Here is a 21,620-nt window from a genome sequence, read left to right as displayed (position 1 = left end):
GCAAATTTGTAACAAGCTTCCAGCATAGACAATGTCTACGCCTTACAGCAGAGAAAGCCACCTGAGTATATACAGTCCCAGCAGTGCCCAGCACTGGCTGCTACAGAGCTGGGAGCACAGGAGCGGGTGTTCAGGGCAGGAGGCTCTGGACTGGTCTGATCTTGAGTACCCACAGAAACTGACCAGCTGGAGAATGGCTGTGTGCACAGGGGAAGGAAAGGGGGTCTGCTCCATGGAAACTCTAAGGATGACAAGTGTGTCCTGGAGGCAGGGGCAGGGCTGTTACGTGGGGGCATTTTGGAGCTGAGATTAGAGAGGCGGATTAGAAAAGACTGCATCACCCGCGTGCCAAAATAAGGACTCTGGATTCTATTCAGTAACTAAAGGGGGTCACACAGGAATTTTTATGGGAAGGAAGGTGACAGGGTCAAATGACAACGTCTGTGTGCTGCAAGCCTGGGAGACTAGAGCCGAGGAAGGTGGTGGGAGGCTGTGGCAAGGGTCCAGGTGGAGCGAGACACCTTGCAGCTGCAGGGTGGCTGCCGAGCGCCGTGGCTCGCTATTCCTACAGTTCAGAGTGCTCTCTGGCTCTTAGTCGCCACATAGCCTTTTCCTAGATGGTGCTAAGGTCATCCACAGGGACACTTTCTTTTAGTCCCCACCCTGAGTGGATGGACTTTAGGTCTTGTTTCTTTCAGTTCTCTGACTCTAGTACATCCTTTTTTCCTGTCTTGGAACATACTTGCAAAACCCTGTTGAACAAGTCATCTCTCCTCCTCCCCTCCCCTCTAAACCCGGTTCCTCTACAACATGACCAGGCCTTTGCCTCCCTCAATACTTGGCACAATGCCTGACATTTTTTTCCAGTTCTCAATAAATGTGTGATGAATGAATCCTTTCCAAATAAAAGCAGTGGCTCTCTCTATGGAAAAGGAGACCCTAGAGCAGGGTCTGGTACACATCAATAATCTCAGTATTTGGGGTGGGGTAGGTTTGCTCAGGCAGGAGGTTCAGGAGTTCAAGGCTAGTCTGGTCTATATAGTTAAGACTCTTGACTCAAAAAAAGGGGGATCCAACTTTGGGGAGTAGTTTTTGAAGCTATGTTAAGGGCTGGCAACTCACAGCCAAGGGCCAATTTCAGCCTATTTTGTAGACTGCTTTTGTAAATAAAGCTTTATTGGGAGCACAGCCATGGCTGCGAACAATGGCAGAAGTGAGTTGCTATGACAAGACAAGACAGACCATGGATCTCAATATCTTTCCTCTTTAGCCCTTTACAGAGTTTACCAACCCGTAAGTTAGCCACATATGATTAGCTTGCAGTGGTGGAAGGGGGGAGTCCCTGTCATGTATCTCTTTATTCTGCCTGCTGTGCCTAATCTCGAGCTTTGACTTGGAGTGGCATCCCTGGCCCTGGCTGCAGCGGTGAGAAGGAAGTCCAGAGTGCAGGCAGGCAGGAACCTGATAGAGCGGACTTGGGACCACAGAGTAGAGATGACTGTTCACACCCACAGTTCCCTGCTGATGCGCTCCTGCATGATCTCTCCTAGTCATCCAGTTTGGTTTTGTCACCCTCTTTGTGGCCTCCTTCCCACTGGCGCCAGTGTTTGCCCTCCTCAACAACGTCATCGAGGTGCGGCTGGATGCAAAGAAGTTCGTTACAGAGTTGAGACGCCCAGATGCTGTGAGGACCAAAGATATTGGTATGTACCCCCTTAGAGGCCTGGCATGCCCCACCCCCTGGTGTGACTCCACCCACCACGTGCCTTGCAGAGTTCAGGAGGCTGGCACAGCCCTCCTTTCTTTATGCCTTGCTCCCAATCTTGAACCTGGGGAGGCCTGTGGACGGTATATTAAGTACCCCCAGTTGTTCCCTTAGCTTTCAGATAGGGCCACCCTAAGCTTTTCTGTGCAAGCCCAGTTCTGGGAGGAGGACAGAAAGGCTTCCCAGGTAACTTGCCTACAGAATTTCACTCCATTCCATGGCTTTGCTGTCTCTGAGCCAAGGGCAGAACTAACCAGCGATGCCTGCACTTCTGTCTTACAGGAATTTGGTTTGACATTCTCTCTGGAATTGGCAAGTTCTCTGTCATCATCAATGTAAGTGCTTGCATTCAGGATGCCTTAGCTGGATGGGAGTTGCTTCTAGAGAGCCCGGCCTTCGAAGCAGGAACCAATCCCATTACTTCCCAGCTTTTCCCATCAGGAGCTTTGTTTTAGACAGACTCCTGCTTCCTGGCACACTGGGACCTTGCAGCCTGTTGCCTGGCAGTGAGATTTCACTTTTCATTTCAGTAAGAGAAAGACAATTGTCCATCTGACCGTATGCCTTGGCCTTAAAAGCCAAAAGCAGATCTTCCCTTGGAGCCAAGAATAATGAAGAAAGAAATTGACACATCTTCCTATTTCCATTCTGTCTCTACCCTTTTGTTAAACAGAGCCTGGAATGTTGCCTGGGTTGCGATTCCTAATCATGCTTCCCCCATATCCTCAGTGCAAAGTCTTGATCACCTTTGTGGTCTTGGGCAGCCTGTAGGTTAATTTAAGATGAGGAAGAAAGGAGGTCCTACCTGGTGGAACCCTCTTAGCTGCCTCGACAGACTTGTATACATGCAGAGAAATTCCTTTGCTTTCATACCCTGGATAGACCATAGCCAGACAGGACCTCCTCTTGCTGTTTCCCCTAAGAAAGCAGCAGCCAGCTAGGTATATATCTAGAGACATAGTTCATGTTCTCACCTGGATTCTTGATACCTGCCCATAAATGATCAAGAGTCGTGGGGCAAGGGAGATTCAGTCCACTGCAGGTTGAATACCTCAATGTAGAAAGCACCCGTTTTCATGCCTAGAAACCACGCACAATCGGAAAGGGGTCAGCAATTACTCTGAGCCACGTGCTCGATACTTTCTATCTGTGCATCAGAGTGACAGGGCATTTTGCTTCCCTGGCCTCTCTTAAGTCTTGCTTACTCATCAAAACAACAGAGCATAGGAATCACATTGACCACGTAGGCTCATTCTAAAAAGGAGGCGGGATAATGGAAGGACAGACAAGTGCTCAGTAAACCGCAGTTATGACAATCACAAGTGAGTTATTAATTTTCAAATATGGGTATGCCCCACTTACATATACACGCTCAGAAAAAAATACCGAAAGCAGATTTGAAGGGGCTGTAGTTGTTGGTGCAGAATATAGTATAAACAGCTGCCACAAAGATTTAAGGTTCTCTTTGCAGAAAGTAACTCCACATCCAAACATACAATCGCTCACCTGCATTCAGCTTACTCTTGGCCATTTGTAGAACACTCAAGACTTCCCAGATACTGTGTGGGCTGTGTATGACCCATCTAGCAGGACCTGTGCCTTTCCCCTTCCGTCTCTCCCCTTTTGAAAGAAGAATAAAGGAACAGCTTCTATTGCACCAGACACTGCAAAATGTCTAGAGATGGCAATCTGATTGAGATGGCAACTGTGGAACCATGTTCCTGGCCCTTTAGTGTCCTTCAGGGCAGATGTACACAGCCTCCAGCTCCCTTGCCCAATCTGCCAGGGCCACTTTCATCATTACAAGGGACTTTCTCAGAAGACTTTGAACTCTGTTTTGGCTCAGCCAACAACAATGTCAGTCCCAGTTAGAGGCAGACCGATGATGTCATTTCCTCTGTCCAGAACTGTGGTTGTATGAACTTAGGGACAGGTGCTTGGGTATACCATAGATGCTTCCACGTCAACCCTTGTAGCTCCTTCTCATGGTGTACCCCGAAGTGGACATCCCTCAGTCACATGACCCCTGTGTCTTCCAGGCGCCACCCATTCACACCAGCCCTCAATGCTTGTGATTCTGTCCCCTAGGCTTTTGTCATCGCTGTCACCTCCGACTTTATCCCCCGCCTTGTGTACCAGTACTCCTATAGTCACAATGGGACCCTACATGGCTTTGTGAACCACACCCTCTCCTTCTTCAACGTCAGCCAGCTGAAGGAGGGAACACAGCCAGAAAACTCACAGTTCGACCAGGAGGTTCAGTTTTGCAGGTAAAATAGCGTGGGGGAGGAGGGCCAGGGCAGTGGTCCAAAGAGTTTCTTAGAGGAGCTTGGGTGGGGGGGTGTTCATTCTTTTTTCCCTCCGTCTCCTATTCGTCCCCAGTTGTTATGAACTTACTTAATTGAATCAGTAATTATTATTAAGTGCCTTTGATAGGTGCTGCAGAGCAGATCAAGTGCTACCTAACTTTGAACTTGTCAAAGATAGGAAATAACAAAGCCAATCATCACAAGGAATTACATGAGGACCCATGTGCACAATGGCTATTTAAAGATGACATGGAGATGACAAGAGTCTAGAGTAGAAAAGATAGCTTCCTGGATAGGCCGTAAGGAGTTGAGTGTCAGAAAGGCGAAATGCTCTAGCCTGGAGCCCGACAGTGGGGGTTCAGCTAAGGAGGGCATTTGAGAAGAGAGTACTGGGAAAAGGTATGAGGTTATGTCAGAACTCCCAGGGTCATGTAAGCCAAGATGCTAAAGTTGGATAGCATGAAGAACACGCCGGAAGCTGTGAAATCTTCCAGCATCCACAATGTGATATGATAAGAAGGCATTCTCTTATCATCAGAGAATCACTCACACAAAGCGCATGTTTAGGGAACCGACGCAGTTTCAGAGAGGAAGATGGACTGGTGTTTGCAGAACATAAGGAGGCAGCTAGGATGCACATCACTGAGATGTGACCCGTGCTGGGCGTGGACTAGAGTCACAGAGGAATTAAGAGGAAGCGAGATGAGATTTTTTTTTTTCCACATGGTATGCTGAAGAGTTCGTGGTGATAAACAGAGGAGGGAGGCTGAGTCTGGGCATGGCTGGGAAACTGGGGTTGTCTTGATATGTCAGGGAAGGTTCTAGAAGCTGATCTTCTAAGATCTATGGTGGGATTCTGACTATGGTGAGATTAGAATCTCAGTGCAGTCAGGACAGTAAAAGGATCCATATGACATGATCTTATCACATTGAAGATGGTGCCAGATAGCCCAACTTTTCATGTTTTCTTCATGCTATCCAAACCCAGCATTTTGGCCCATACAACTCCAGGGGCTCCGAAACATCTTTTAGTTGCCATTACTATCTTCCAAAATGTGCTCAATTAAAACCCCCACTGTCTAGCTCTATACCTTTCTGTCACTAGCACCCGTATGTGCTGAGTTTGATGTCAGTCACGTTGCATTGCCAACGATGTTCGGAAACCTAAGCAGTGGTTTTCACCTACCTCCTGGCTATTTCCTAAGCTGGCATTGAGAAGAGGTAGTTGAAAGACACCACTTCAGGAATCTTTGAAGTCAAGATATGGAAAGCTCTTGGTGATTTCTCTAGGAATGCTGAGGACAGGGGAGCAGAGGGGGATGTCTTGTTTGATCCTTCTTATATCCTGTCACAAGGCAATCCCAGTCAAGCCTTGGTTAAAAACCACACCTCATCTACTGAAAATGTGGAATAACACCCAGAATAAGAGGCCAGGGGGAGATGCTGTGGGGCTGCCAGGGGCTTGCTCAGGCCACCCTCTAGCCATGTCTTATTTTTATAAGTTTTCATTTACCAGTGCCCCTGCCAAAGCAGAGGCCTCCTTTTCTTTTTCTTAAAAGCATACATGAATTAGCTAAAACAGTGTTTTATTCTATAATGTGTATATTATATGTAATATATTATATATTTACTATTATATTTAAATATAAAATATTTAATATTATATATTAATATGATATTTAATATAAATAAATATTATATATATTCATATGTACTTTGGCCATCCTATCCTCTTATTTCCCTAGTTGTCTCTTCTTCCTCTCCCACTGGTCTCCCTCTTCCAAATAGTCCCCTTTCTAGTTTCATGTCATTTAAAACAATTATAGAATCTGTGTGTGTGAGAAGAAGCCTCTGGTACTTAGCTTATTGAGACTGATTTGCTTCCTTTGACCTGATGATCTCTGTTTCTAACCATTCATTTTTCTATAAATGGCACAGCTTCAGTATTCTTTATGGTGGAATGCAAATGCCCATGTGTGTGTGTGTATGTGTGTGTGTGTATATGTGTGTGTATTTATGTGTATATCTGTGTTTATATGTATGTATGTGTGTATGTGTGTGTGAGAGAGAGACAGAGACAGAGTCATTCATCAGTTGATGGGCATCTAAGCAGATGCCACTTCTTCATCATTGGGAATAGAGCAGTGATAAACACAAACATCCAAAGCCTGGCATGGTGGCATTGCCTTTAATCCCAGCAGAGGCAAGTGGATTTCTGTGAACTCAAAGTCAGCTTGGTCTACATAGTGAGATCCTGTCTCGAAAACGTATGGCTATGCATCTGTCTCTATGGTGTGCTCACTTGGGTTGCTTTGGAGATGTACACATGGCAGCAAAACTAGACTGCTTGGTAGTTTTATTTTCTTTTTTTGAGGTACCCCGTACTGATTTCCATAGAGACTACACTAGCTTATGCTCCTCCTCCCACCGACACTGTTTGCTTGTTTTGAGGGTGGATATTCTATCGTGAGATTGGAATCTCAGTGTACACAAAACAGTGGGCACAGACTCACGCCTTCCCCTTGGGACTCAAAGCCAGACTTTCCTACGAGAGATGCTTAAGCTCAGATCCACAGTCTGAGACCCTGTGATGAGACAATTTGGTTATCCCAGCCCAGACAGATTGTTGACCTCTGATTTAAATAGATGGCCATTCTCAACTTAGAACCCTAACTGTAGCCAAGCAAAAAAAGATGAAATAGCAACGACCAGGCCCCCAGCAGACAAGTGGGCATATCCATTCATTTATATGAACATAGATTCCAGGGTTTTTGTATCTGGGTCTACAAAGTGCCCAGCCCTCAGAGGTCCTGTTCATGTGGATTTATTCCTACACCAGGCACTGCCCAGGCCGCTGTATCTGGCTGGTTTGCCAGACTGTCTGTCCATGGTGCTGGATTTGGGTGTGTGGCTCCAAAAATCAAGTTCTCTAGAGTGGAGAGTCTGTGCCTGAACTGCAAGATGCTTCTAGTGGAATCTGGGTCTGCTTTAGTGTTGCCCACGAAGTCAGTTAGTCAAAGGATTCGGATTTGCACAAAACAAACGGGCCCTTAAAAGTGTGGATCACAAAATCATTTTAATAACTGGAAGTAGTTGTGGAAACAATCTTGTTTTATTGTTCAGTCTACCACACACATACACACACACACACACACACACACACACACACACAAGAAAATAAGAAAGAGAAGAATCAAAAGAAACTGGTAAGACTTTGAAAGCCTGGGAATTCTTCTAATATTAAAGACCTAAAGCTCAGCTCACGTTTTTCCAAGAGTGCAGATTGCTGTTGTTATGTGGTTAGAGCCAAGGCTAATGCCATCTGTGTCTTCCAGATCCAAAAGCACCTGTCTGCCATAGAGCACTATGGGTCTTTCTTCCCCCTGACTGGCGATTGCCCAGTAACAGTCATGTTTTCTAAACACCAGTGACTTTAATGTCTCCACACTGGAAGCTGAGGGTAGGTGTCATTCTGGACAAGGTAATTCCATCCAACAAATCTAAATCTAATCTTTCTCTGTCTCCCACCTCCATTCTAGTCAATGCTACTGTGTTTTCAAGCTCCACATAACTGGTATCAGTTGCCATGACGAATCAAGTCGACATCCTTCCATTCAGTCCATCCTGCAAAGGCTCAGGACCCCAAAGGATTGTTAAGACACGAGTCAGCAGATGCAGGGCTAAGCTTCCTGCATTTGCCTTAAAGTCTCTGGGTTTCCCAGCTAGTTATGCACGAAGCTCTAATAGTCTCTTCAGAGTTTCTGTGTAAGTAGGTGAAACCCTGGTGTTATATTACCTTTTTTTATAATTACTCCGAGATTGAGAAGATGGCTCAGAGGGTAAAGGTGTTGCCATGCAAGTATGAGGATCTTAATTGAGATCTCCAAAACCCACACAAGGCCCAACCTAGTAGTGTGCACCTGTAATCCCAATGCTCCTACAGGAAGATGGTAGGCACAGACAAAGGGATCTCCACGGACCAGTCAGCCGGCCAGCTGGGTATACACAGTGCTGAACGAAAGACCCTATCTCAAAGAAGATGGAGGGAAAGCAAGGACTGTCATCACAGACTGCTTTCTGTACTCCTGAGAACACACACACACACACACACACACACACACACACACACACTAAAGAGAGAGTTAGAGAGAAAGATTTAATAAAAGAAGCATGTTGCCAGTGAGTGACAGAATCACCAGTAAGAACATATGTAAGAGGTGTGATTTATGCCTCTGCCAAGAGAATGCACGTGCAGAAACAGGTCACCCTAAGATCAGTCCGGAATGACCTTTGGATCAGCCAGGTTCAGTGCCAGTGAGGATAGTGGGATCATTGTGCGAATGAGTTTGAAACCCTGATACAGGTTCTGCACTACAGAACACCACATAGTGCTATCAGGAAGTCCAGATGAAGCAGGTGAGCTGTGAACAGGTGATCGAAATACCACTCTAGTGACCTCCAGTGACGTCACTGCAGGGGCAGCCCTGCATCTCACTCAGAGTTAAACGTTTGGGCGAAGCATTCAAAGGAGATGAAACGCAAAGAAGAGGGATGCAGTAGCCACAGGAATCATCTATTTTATGCTTTGATTTGTCTGTTTGTTTGCTTAAGATTGGGTCTTGTGTAACTCTGGACGGCTAAGTCATGATGTATCCTAGGCTGGCTTTGAACTCATCCCTTTGCCTCCTCCTCCCTCAAAAGAGCATGGACATTTGTGTCACAGAATAGGATATAAAGCTAATTATTTACTGAGTTTTAACTTAGACACAATCTTGCATTTTTGGATAGTCAATATGTGCATACAAGTATATTTAATAGTGAAAGTGTGAAATCAAATATGAAGCTCGGCAGCTTCAGAATAGCTGTACTGTATAGAAGTTCATTGAGATGCATAGATTTTTGTGTCTGGTTAGTTTTGCTGCACGACGCTATTTACTGGCAAGCTTTTTGTAATAACTGTTATTCCATATTGAGAAAAAAAATTTAAAGCGTGGATTACAGGTATGGGCTGTTCTGTCTGGCTTACGAATGGTTTTGTGGGAACGCCACATTCATATGGCAGAGCCAGTCTGGTTAGTGAACAGGATGAGGGTGACAACGGTGGAGAATGCAGTGCCAAAGGGGGTGCTGGGTGGCGAAGGAGGAGCACGAAGATCACTGTGTCCAAGAGGAGAGGCTAGCAAGTGAAGGGAAAATGGACGTCAGATCCAGAGTCTGTTGGTCACAGTGATGTGTGTGGAGTCTTCGGGGTGTTGTCTGGGTGTACAGTTAAGGTGACTGGAGAACATTGAAGATGAGGTGCCTTATTCAGATATAAGTGATGTCTAGGGAACAGGGTTGGCATATGATATAGGTATAGTATGTCAAACAGATTTAAGAATTATTGATGGAAATATCTACCTAATGTGTGTGTGTGTGAGAGAGACAGTAGGGAGGGAGGGAGGGAGGGAGGAAAAGAGGGAGAGAGAATATGAATATGGTAGCTAAAGTGAGATAAACACTGTTGAGAGTCAGATGCGTATCTCTCGCCCTGGAGCCCAACTTTATGATTGCTTCTGCATCAGGAAATGAAGTTTACATTGATTTTCTGGCAAACAGTCTTGGGAACTTGATGGCCCTTCTTATTATCAACCATCAGTAATCTCTGAAATATGGTCGCATAAAACTGAGGTCTTGGTCTCCAACCCAAGCTTATCAGGGATAGTGGTCTTAAAGGTTGTGGTAAACATGAAGACACGTCTTTGGCTACCCACTTGCAGATTTGAGAGGCCACCCTAGTATTTCTGGAGACGTTCTCACGTCAGCTATTGACCTGCTCCAGCACGGCTGCCCCTAATCAATCTCAAGATGTCAGGAGTCCGGCTTGCTTCGTGAGCATTTGACAAGGTCAAGCAGTCACCATGCCCTGGAGCCTGAATAGTATCTCAGTTCCTGGCTCAGCAGGAAGGAAATAGGGAGTTCACCAGGGCAAGAACACACATGGGCACCATCACCCCAGCTGCACTGTTTGGAGGTGTTGACCATGCAGAAGTAGGCACCCTCAATTGGCTCCTGCTAGGCTTCTCTGCTGGGCGTAAGCACTTCCATATTCCCAAGGTCCCGCGCAAAGCCTTTGAAGAGGTGTGTTCCCTTCAGCCTGTGGCTGCCTTGCATCTGCCCCATGGTGACACCAGAGTTGGTCGGCTCTCCCAGGTGTCAGCTCCCTGATCTTTCCCAACTGTTGGATTGACACGGTTCTCATCAGCTCCTAATTGCCTCTACTTGTTTTCCTCTGCCACAAGCCGCTTTCAGAAGGCATTTTTAAAGCAGCTCAGATGGTCTGAAAGTATCGTGCATAATTGTTTCAGCATTAATATGAAATTGAATTCTAGTGGGGCTATTTAAAAAAATTTTTTTTTCACACCACTCTTTGGAGTCAAGAAAGGCATCCACTAACTGATTCATTATGGAGCTAACACTTTATCTCAGAAAAAGTTTCTCTTGAGGGCGGGTTAGCAGCCCCCTCCCTCAGTGTGGCTTCGGCTCCCCCCTCCTCTTCAGCAGCTCTGTGTGTCCACAGTTGTGGCAGATCTCACAGTCCCTGACTACCCTCTAGGTGAGGATGGAAAGAGAATGGGGACTCCTGAGCCGGGGCTCTCTCTTCCCTCTCTTTCTATGCATTTGATTTGGTTCAGATGTGAGATGTGCCCCCGCAGATGCACTTGGAGGCCTGGTACCTGGCCACTGGTGTTGTTATGGAAGGTTGTGAAACTCCTGAGAGTTGGGGCATCTCTGGGAGAAGTAGGTCACTGAGCTGTGAGGCTGATAGTCCTGCCCTATTTCCTGTCCAGTTTCTATGTACTCACAGGATTAGACATGAACAAGTTCCTACAGCCATCCTCCCACCACACTGAACTGTGAGCCACTGTGGGTCCTTTCTTTCTGAAGTGACCTCTGTCCTGGTGGTGAGAAAACAAAGTAACAGGGCCTCAGTTTCTACGCCTGTGAAAATAAGGGCTTTTCAAAAATAAATCTAACGGTTCATGTGATATATGCATACAGCCCTACAAAAACTGGGAACACTGCGCATCACTGCTCCAGTTCTGTCCCACCTCCACCTCAACTTCTGTGCAAGCCCAGACATCTTCCAACCTCTCCCGTTTTTCTATTTCTCCAACATAGCTGAGACTGCAGAACCTTGACATTGCGGTTTCATGGGCTTGTTTTATAACAATGAAACATATTTGAGCTAATGGGAACCTTATTTCTTCAGGTAATGTTCAACTTTAACTCCATCCATGTAATTTTTTCACAGAATAGAATTAATGTAATTTTAGAACTGAAATGAAAAGTTGGCTTTTAAAAAAAATACCAGTTTCGCTTGTTATGTGGAGGCCTGTCCATTAAGTCAGTTAAAGTTAACACTCTAATTTTGCTCTTGAAATCTCAGTATAAAACATATTGGAGTCAACTGAGTATTGCGAGTGATTATACCATTTTAAACGTATGCTCCTCTGTGGTTATGATATAATTCAGTAATAGAGCACTTGCCTGGAATGCACTGGATTCCATCCCCATCCCTGCAGAAAATTCTATGAACTTCTTTCTTATGAAAATAATTCCGTGTGCACCTATCTGTGTATGAAAGGAAAAAGCCACTCTTCAAAGCCCCACCCTAGACTTTATCTCCCAGGAGATTCCTCTGTGTCCATTATTTTGTGTGCAAGCATCTAGAAATCATATTTGCTATGCTGTCTTATTAAATTCTCACTGTCTTCCTTTAACAGCGAGTATGCATGCACACTGGTACACATGTTTCCATGCTTGGCCTGGGAGAGCAGGTGTCCCCCTCTGTGTCCTCAGCCCTCTGGGGCACATTGTCTCTGTTCCTTTCTCTGAGTAGAACCCTAAGGTTCAGAGACACAACACACCTGACTCATGTGGTGGCAGAGACACTCCAATCCCACGTGTCCTGTTTGGATGACCCAGTCGTCTCAAGAGTGAAAGTCTGTCTTTCTTGGAAGACTAGAAAGCAGCTCTCAAAAATAACATTAAATCCTCAGGAGAATAAAGGAGAAATGGAGGAGGGGTGAGTGTCTCTAGTTGATATGTCTGAAGTTAAATTTTTGCTTTCCTTGGTGGGGGGGAGGCAGACATCCAACAAATACAGGAAGCTAAGCAGATAAGCGAGTTCACTGGCGTTGTGGCTGCTCATGGGAATGTTGGGAAACCAATGCTGCCCAAGGGAGATTGTCAGGTGTTGGCGGTCATGGGAGATGATAGAAAAAAAGCTGTGCTTCCCGGGTCTCAGGGCCTCCTCCATTAGCCAGAGCCTCTCCTATGTGTGTCCCTTACCTGAATGTAATCCCAGAGAAGGGCCCTGTGTCTGCCAGTGTCCAGATCCTCTGATGGTCATTGGGTCTGGGGCTGGAGTTTCAGAAACCTTTCCCGGAAGCCAGGATGACTGGAGAAAGTTGTGAGAGGTGTCTTAAGTTATAAGTCATCTTCAGCAAAATGAGAAAAAAATGGCTCTTGCAGGTCAGTATCCCCAGTCCACAAATCCAAAATATGAAACTCACAGAAGTGTGGAATGATTTGTATTAATATTACATAGCAAGTGGAAAACTGAACCCTACAAACTTTGCTCATGAGTGCCACGAGTCAAGGGCAGTACCTAAAACTATCTTCAGTCTTGTGCATGAATCATCAGTGAGCGACATGATTTTGCTTCCAGTCCCATCCCCAAGATGCCTTTTAAACGTAAGCAAGCATTCCAAAATAGGAAGAAGAAATTCTGCAATCTGCAACCCTTCTAGTAAGGGACACTCAGCCTGCACTGGGTGGTTTCCTCTGATGGACCAGGCAGTTACCGAATTCTTTAAGTTGATGCTTAGCAACGTGGGGAAAGAAGGCTTAGGCTAATGTGGATGAGGACAGCGGGTGTCAGGACACGGAGTAACTTGTATGAAGACTGTGTTAGTCATCTTTCTGTCACTGTAAAAAAAAAAAAAAACCTGAGATGAGCAACTTATAAAGATAGAAAGTTTGTTTGGGCATTTGACTTTTTTCGGAAGTTTTGCTTTGGGTCTGTGTCAAGGAAACACCATGAAAGGTAAGGTGCAGATAGTGGAGGCAGCAAGAGAGAAGAAGAGAAGGAACAAAGGTTTTACAACCTTTTTCATACCCCGTTTAACCAAAAGATTTCCAGTTGAGCCTCGCGACTTTAAGGTTCCACCACCTTCCAATAGAGCAACACAGAGGACCAAGCCTTTAAGAGCTGGGCGCTTACGGAACAGTCAAGGAGGATTTTGGTACTGGAAGCGGTATTCAAACCTTCACTTGGTGTCTCCAAAACACACACTTCCCTCAGAGCTGAGCACTAGATTTTAAAATCAAAACAAACACCACAGATCCTACCTCAACAGTGCGAACAATGAGGCCCATCAGCCACCTGCCTTTTGAAGATACTTCTATTCTTAAAGCTAACTGTCTCTTTGTTTAGCGAGTGCCTTCTAGTTACTTAGAGAAAACATTTGATAAGCCTGACTTCTTAGGATCAAATTTCAAGAAAAAAAAATTACGTAACGCTAACTTACATTGGCATGTAAACAACTCATTATGTATCCAGTGGCCCAAGCTTACTGGAATCTGTGCTCTTCAAATGATGAATCACGGTTCATTAGCAGATTGTGAAATCACTTCAGTGGGTCACAAACAGCCTTTGGAAAGAATGGAACAGAACAGAATGGGAAGGATGGAGGAAGGGATGAGGGTGAGTTAGGGTAAGCTAGAGCAAGCTATTGATTTATTGCGTACAATAAAGTTTAGGTTTTGTGTCATATTCATTTAGATAATATATATATCCACTCATTTCTTGACTGTAGGTCAAGAAAGAGGAACGTCGGCCGATGTTAAGCGCGTTAAGCTCCCCACCACTATTTTCCATGCTGTGGCTTCAGTACCAAAGAACAGAGTCACCCTTTCCTTATCTGCGTAGAGCGGTTCTCAGGGCACTCTTTCTGGACAGACCTCTGTGCAGGCCCCGCCATCCCCACCACCCCACATCCTCCATCCGATGAATATGCCTGTTAGATTCAAAACATGTTTTGGACACCAGGGGAGGGCAAAGAGACAGTCCTAAAAGCTGTGGTAAGTTAGTAGCAGAGTTGGAAGCCGAATTCGATTATTTATGGATTCTTTTCAGACTGGAAGGGGAGGAGTAAGCAGTGGCTCTCATACCAAGCTCAGGGAGCAGCTGTTCCCTCCCAGCCAGAGCTAAGAAAGGGAAGAAATGGACTTTCAGTGCAGCCGGAGGGACTGGGCTGTGCCCGGGGAGGGATGTCCTCACGGCAAGCCCTGGCAGGGATGGTACCCCGCTCTAGAAAACTGGAAAGGAGCAGACTGTTCTACATACAGGAGGAGAATAGGCAAGTCTAGAAAGATTTTTCTTCATTCCCAAGACATCTTATTCAATTGGCTCACATTCTCTCCCCCGATTTTCTGTCTCTTTCCTTCTTCCTCTCTATCTCTCCCTTCCTCCCTTCCCCCCTCCCGCCGTCTCTCTCCCTTTCCCGACTAGCAAACATTCTGTGTAATGTTTCCCTGTTCCTGTCCTCAGCCAGGGATGATCTGAATACCTTGCTCTGCTGGGCTGCAGTTAGCGTTGCTTCTCAGCCAGATGTCAACTGAAGCTCGCGACAGCTGTGATCAGCTGTTGGTAGTGGGAGAGTCGGCAGGGCAGCGAGGTGGAAGCTCCTGGTCCCTGGCCAAGCGCTAGTGGAAAGATCTGTGTCTGCCGTGCAGCTTGGCTCATTCTGTTACTGACTCCATTGCTCTGGCCTTGTCTTTGTGTTACACATTGCTTTCCCTCGACCTCAAATGTTCTAGCCTCTCCTTGGAAGCCGGAAGCCATCGTACTAAACCTGTAGACCTCTTACGGCCATTGTTCCTTGGTGCCGAGGGAAGGAACCAGAGAACTTTTGTTTATGAACTTCACCTCCAACTTCACCTGCTGCTGAGGTGCTCTGTGATAATAGGGACTAGCCTGGATCCAGCCAGACTTACATCCTCACCTTGCCTCCATCTCTTCCTGGCGGTGAATTCCTGACCACAGACTTGAATTCTGGGAGTCCACCAGGTTCCTGCCATGCTATGTGGGATACCTGAATGAATAAACTGGGAGGATGACAAGAGAATCATGCAGAAAAGTGTTTTCTTGTGCTCATCCATGCTGTGTGTCTTATGTATGATGTCTTTCCCTGGGCAGGGTCTCTACTCTGCCTCCCTCAGCAGCCACACACACTGCTGGGGGGCCTGATGCCATTCCAACTCTTACTCTAGGGGTTCTCGCACTTTCATTGAAAAGCCTTATTGAATTCCATAAAGAAAATGGGTCTGTGGATGTCCCAGTGCTGATATCAAACCCTGTCACTTTTCCAGGGTTAGAAAATGAGATATCCGTAGCACATTTCATTGCAAAATCGGGGTGAAAAGACAGAGACAGGAAACAAAACATGAAGTTTCTCTGCGAGTCCGAGGAGGGAGAAGCTCACTTTAGGCATTGGTGTTTGATAAAGCACACGCATAGATCACGAAGGCAACTGATGAGAAAGACTGTTGACTAAGGGCGGTTATTTATAACCATCCCCCAACTCACCCAACCTTCATCTTGGGCTGGGTCACCTTTCCTTTGGCTTCAGTGGTACAGCTGGGAAGCAAGGATACCTTCAAAGCTTCTGGCTAAGGGGGACCCTAGGGTGACCTTCTGGTGCGACCTTCTGGTGCCTATATCTCCGTGGATCCAGAGACTGATCATAGAACAGAATGAGGCATCTGGGAGCCCCTATCAGAATGATGGGAAGCCATGACGGCCACATGGACCTAGGCTGCTCTCATTATCTGCAGAATCCTCTGGGAACTATATCCTGACATCAGCGGAAGCTTTAGGAGGTGCCTGGGAGAGAGAACAGGAAAAATCCATCCCCAGGTTGACTTTTGTGGACTTGGATTCTTTTATTCCACAGACATTTGTTGGTTGAGCTATGGATTTTCCCTCCATCTCCTATTTCCCAACTCTTAACAGCCAAGAGCTCATCTGTTGTTCAAACCTTGCCATTTTACCTGTAGATGAATCTCCTTGACTTCAGTATATTCTGTTTATTTATATTTCCATTTGAACTATTTAGTGCATTCATGTTTACATGGTGTGCAGTTGTGTGGCTGTGTGCAGGTACATGTGTGAATGTGTGTGTATGTGTGTGTGTGCAGGTACATGTGTGTATGTGTGTGTGTATGTGTGTGTGCAGGTACATGTGAATGTGTGTGTATGTGTGTGTGCATGTGTGCAAGTACATGTGGGCATGTGTGTGTATGTGTGCGTGTGTGTGCAAGCACATGTGTGTATGTGTGTGTGTGTGCAGGTACATGTGTGTATGTGTGCGTGTGTGTGCAGGTACATGTGGGTATGTGTGTGTATGTGTGTGTGTGCAGGTACATGTGAATGTGTGTGTATGTGTGTGTGTATGTATGTGCAGGTACATGTGTGTATGTGCGTGTGTGTGCAAGTATATGTGTGAATGTGTGTGTGTGCAGGTACATGTGGGTATGTAGATGCATATTATGAACATGATATGGATGCCAGAGGTCAACCTCAGGTTGGTCCTCAGGAACCGTCCATCTTGGTTTTTAGACATAGAGTTTTTTACTGGGACCTGGGGCTCACCAATTACACTAGATTGATTGACAAGTCCCAGGAAAAATCTGCCTGTCTCTGCCTCCTCAGTGCTGGGATGACAATCACATGCCACCACCCCCACCTTTGGTTGGACCAAACTCAGGCCCCCGTGCCTGGGCAGCAAGGACTTCACCAGCTGAGCCATCTCTCCAAACTCACAGTCTGCACCCATCCTGAACACTCCTATCTTTCCTGGGCAGGTTCAAGGATTACCGAGAGCCACCTTGGGCACCGAACCCATATGAGTTTTCCAAGCAGTACTGGTCTGTTCTCTCTGCGCGTCTGGCCTTTGTGATCATCTTCCAGGTGAGTTGTTCAGGTGACGACAAGATGTTTAGGCTGCAGGGTGCCCAGGTGAAGACCGTGATAGTGCCAGAGGCTTACAATACAGTCATCTCTTGGTATCTCTGGGACACCCAAATCTAAGGGTGCTGAAGTCCTTTGTAAGAAATGACACCACATGTGCATGTAACCCACCAGTATCCTCTCATAGACTTTAGATCATTGCTAGATGACGTAATAACTAACGCGATGCAAACTCAACATGAGCAGGTGTCAGACTGTCTCATCTGGGAACTACTGATGAGCGCAGCCTGTGCATGTCCCGATCGGTGCGATTTTGGTGTCTGTTGTTTTTGATCCATGGTCGGTTGAATCTAAGCACAGAGGGTGATGGAGACAGAGGCCCACTTGTGCTCCATGGCCCAGGGAACTTCACATGTGGCAGGCAGCACGGAATGGAAAGCAGGAAGATTCCCCAGAGAGAGCTGCTCAAATGGGTGGACTTGGCCCAAAGATCAATAAAACCCAGGGTAAAGTTATCGGACAGATGTAGAGTAAGCTGCCGAGTGGAGACACTTGCCCGTTTAAACCAGAGAAGGAGAAAAGAAAATGTAGAACTATTGAAACCAGAGTCTCAGCCCCGGGACAGACAAACAGCACATCCCTTCTGTCAGCCTGAGAATGAGCTCAAGTTCGGAAACTTTCTTCCTGAGCTCTTGGGTCTCTCCTTTGTTAGCATTGTTTACCGTGGAGACATCTGGTTGGAGGGGCCGGCAGAGTCATCTCGCCACCCCTGGAATGAATAGCAAACTTGAGCCCGTGATTCCTATCTTCAACAATAGCCACAGCTCCGATTGCGTCGCTGAGATTCTCTGAGCTCCAGGGCCCCCAGTTCCCACTCAGGGTCCTGCTGGTCTTTGAGCAGAGGCCAGAGCACAAAACCAAATCCTTTTCTCTACGGCTCCCTTGGCTTTTGTAGTCCCTGAAGGCAAGTCTCTGGGGGGCTCTAGGGTGTCCTGCCCCTCAGACTCCAGCCCAGGATGTAGAGAAGCCCACCAGCTTGTCTTTCACCTAAAGAAGACGCTATTCTTCCTCTGTCGAGATGAGGCGATATGTTTGAAAGCTTGCCTAGACACCCCCCTGCTGCCCTCCCCTCCGCCAGCTCCATCTCCTCCCTTGCCCGTATGTCACATGTCGCAGGTCTCTTACCTCGTTGGCAGTGAGCAGAGAAGGACTCTGAATCCAGTGAGCCTCTGGAAGCAGTTGTTCTCAAAGTCTTCCCTTGAGCTCCCAGGACCATGAAGGCTATTACTATTTTGGTCTCCTGGAAGGCAAAGAGAAGACACACAAGTGTGTAGCTCGCAGACAACAGAAAATGACCACAGGTTGAGGAAAGTGTTGGGCAAGTGTGTGGGAAGGACAAACTTGAGAAATGAGCAAGAATTAGAACATGCTGGCTTGTATTGGTCCAAACCAGGCACCGTAGCCTGACAGTCATTCACTCAGAGGAAAATGCTTCCAGGAAATGCTTTCCTAGGTGACCTGTACATTGCAGGGATGTGACTCAGCAGGGGACTTCATGCAAGTGTATGCAAAAGCCTGGCATCAGCCAAAGAGGTCTGGAAGCAGAGCCCCTGGTAGCGGCAGAATGAGGAGACTATGAGCGGTGGGTGGGTAAAAACACCCAAGGTCCCTGGTATTGGAGACAGAGAGACAGCTGGGGAGATGAAGGGGGCAGCTGTCACAGTCGCAGCCCTCCAGAGGCCACTGTGCTCTGTGGTCACTTCCCCGGAGGTTCCAGTCTAGAGCTTTGTGGTCACTTCCTTGGAAGCCCCAGTCTAGAGCAAGCCTGGAAGTGTTAAGATGAAGGACATGTGAGGCCACTCTGTGGATGGTGCAGCAGTGTGCTACAGGGTCTCCCGGAAGGAAGGCCCACCAGCTAGCTGCCACTTACTATGTCTTGCCATTGTCACTATTTGACTCTTGTTAACTCATCACTACTGACAGCCACTCCAGGGAGGTAGAAGTTGTGGTAGTTTTACTAATGGGACATCATTATCAGTTAGGACGCCAGAGGACACTCAGACTCTCTGGTAAAGATCACTCAGCCAGTGAGTTGCCTAGTATTCTGTTTGGTTCCTTTCTTTCTCACCAAGTCTTCAGTATCAGGGTGGTCGCTCTAAAGGGGCCAGGGTGGACAGCGGTGAGCTCATGTCCACTTGTGACCTCATGTGTAATCAAACCAAGCCAAGCCTCACCATTCACATCTCTTTCTTGTTTTGGCAGAACCTAGTGATGTTCCTGAGCGTCCTCGTGGACTGGATGATTCCTGATATCCCCACGGACATCAGCGACCAGATCAAGAAAGAAAAGAGCTTGCTGGTGGACTTCTTCCTGAAGGAGGAGCATGAGAAGGTCAAGCTGGCTGATGAGCCCACCCAGAGGAGCCAGGGTGGTGGCGATCGGAGCAGGAGGAGCCGAGCAGCCAGCTCTGCACCCTCCGGCCGAAGCCAGCCAGGCAGCATAGCATCCTCAGGGTCCCAGCACACCAACGTGTGAGCCCGCAGCTGGCGGTAGAAGAGGCAGGCAAGGCAAAATGTATGCGCACACCATGTGTTCAGCTAGCACAATGGCTCCTCTTCTGCTGGGAACTGGCTTGTGCGTGATCTCCAAGAAGAGTTACAGAAAGGAAAACGAAAGCGCACAGGAGGAAAGGGAACCGTACCGGGCACTGCTTCTCAGAAACTGGAAGCTTAAGTTTCTTTTAGGTCCTCTTTTGAGCTGTGTCCTTTGGGGGAGTTGGTACCCCACTGGGGTTTCTCCATCCCAGAATTCCCTGGGGTCCTATCTTGTACTTCACCACCATTTTAGGTGGAGGAAGTATAGTCAGGGCCCCATCCATCCTAGCACCCCTATAATTGATCACTACCCGCTTCCTATTGTCACCTTAAAATAACCTCTTGGAGATACTTGTGACTGTGGCCACTACAAGGCTGAAAAATGCAAATTAAGTTACAGGACTGAATTCTGTTGCCACTGGACCTGATAGTGAGGAACAAAGGTCCTTCTGGGCTCATCTGAAGTCCAAGTGACAAGGATGCTTGGATACAATGCAACTAGCCACCTTTTATGCAAGTTCAGATTTAAAATAAAATGATTGGAAAGATTCTTTTTAAAAACTCATCTCTTGTCCTGGATGCCTGGTTTCTTTTCTTCTCCCCTCTCTCCCTCTTCTATCCTTTCTTTTCTCTTCTGCTACCCTCTCTCTCTCTCCTTTTCTCCTCCTATAGGCCAAGCTTTGTTCATGTAAAGCAGACAACAAAAGAGAGAAAATTCCTGTTTGACGGAACTTGCAGTCTGGGGACAGAGGATGAACCAACAGTTGCGCAGCATAATAGATAATGGTAAATGCAGTGGAGAAATGCTAGGTAGAGCAAAGAAAACAGGAAGCGTGGGAGCACAGGAAGTGTGGGTGCACTCGGAGCCAATCCATGGGGCTGGTCAGAAAGACTATAAACAATGGAAAGAAGCAGGTGGTAATAACCTTGCTTTTCCTTTGTTAAGCAGCAAAAAGGAGCAGCAGGACCAGGTAAGGGATATTAAAAGAGCAGAATAGGAGCTTGATTTTATATCCATTATCGTGAGGTACATATTGATATGCTAACACAGTCACTTGGTAGCAGCTCTCTAGAGCTCTCTGGGGAGATTTTCATGAAGAGTTGCACGGAAAGGCCAAGTGTCATTCATCACTGCCAGTCATGTTTCTTAGCCTCTCCTACAATCCAGAGTCTAGCTGGAATACCACGGCATCTAGCCATGTCTCCAGTTCCGTGTAGGCCAGTCTGACTAGTCAATGCCTGATCAGCAGATGCGAGGAAGGCCTTGCTCCAGAGGAGAGCAGAAAGGGGCTCCGGTGTTTCAGCAAACCCTGAAGAAGGATGGACAGTTCTAGAATTGGGCCTCGCCGGGTTTCTAAATCCCTCCTGGGCACATGCAGGATTATGTCGCTCACCGATCCTTGCCCCAGAATGTAGCCCCTTCTTTTGTGGTTAGGGCACACAAATGCCTCTTAGAATCCTAAATAACCGTGTCCCAGATCATTCCTGTATAAATAATCCTTTAGCCAACCATAATTACATCATACCGTAATATCCACAACTACTCTTGGAGCCTGGGTGCTAAGCAGAGTAACTCAGGAACACGACAACAGCTGACAACAGACATAGCTCTTTTGCAGAGAGTGTGGTGGGCAATAGGGAAAGTGTCACTTCAAGAAGGATTAATAGCATGGAGATTCCAGGCTTGAAACAAGAGAAGGTCTCCAGGGATCTGATGGTGGTGGCGTTCCTATTTCCAGAATCCGTGAAAATCAATAGTCAAGACTTTTCTCCACCACCGAGATGCCCACTGAACGCTGAAGCACGCTCTATCCATGAGCTGCCTACCCTGTTCAGGTCCAATTCTTCCTGCCTTAAATTACAGGAAACATTTTTCTATATGTGCACAAAGGTAAATTTTGCACATTGAGAAAGAGTCAGACAGTCCAAAAATG

At 46.7% G+C, this 21,620-nt stretch overlaps 1 protein-coding gene across 2 annotated transcripts in view; it reads left to right on the top strand.

Moving 5' to 3' along the window:
- Positions 1-20,251, top strand: part of Ano2 (anoctamin 2) — a 362,201-nt gene extending 341,950 nt beyond the window's left edge. For both annotated transcript variants that reach the window (XM_075981962.1, XM_075981963.1), the window contains 5 exons: positions 1,551-1,703; positions 2,048-2,100; positions 3,854-4,035; positions 16,987-17,092; positions 19,355-20,251. In XM_075981962.1, the coding sequence (XP_075838077.1) occupies positions 1,551-1,703; positions 2,048-2,100; positions 3,854-4,035; positions 16,987-17,092; positions 19,355-19,627 (767 nt within the window). In that variant the 3' untranslated portion in view covers positions 19,628-20,251. The remainder of the gene's footprint in view (positions 1-1,550; positions 1,704-2,047; positions 2,101-3,853; positions 4,036-16,986; positions 17,093-19,354) is intronic.
- Positions 20,252-21,620: the final 1,369 nt, after the last annotated feature.

This window comes from Microtus pennsylvanicus, chromosome 8 (assembly GCF_037038515.1).
Source record: "Microtus pennsylvanicus isolate mMicPen1 chromosome 8, mMicPen1.hap1, whole genome shotgun sequence".
NCBI lineage: Eukaryota > Metazoa > Chordata > Mammalia > Rodentia > Cricetidae > Microtus > Microtus pennsylvanicus.
The sequence above is the reverse complement of the archived record's forward strand: the minus strand, read 5'-3'. Positions and strand labels throughout refer to the sequence as shown.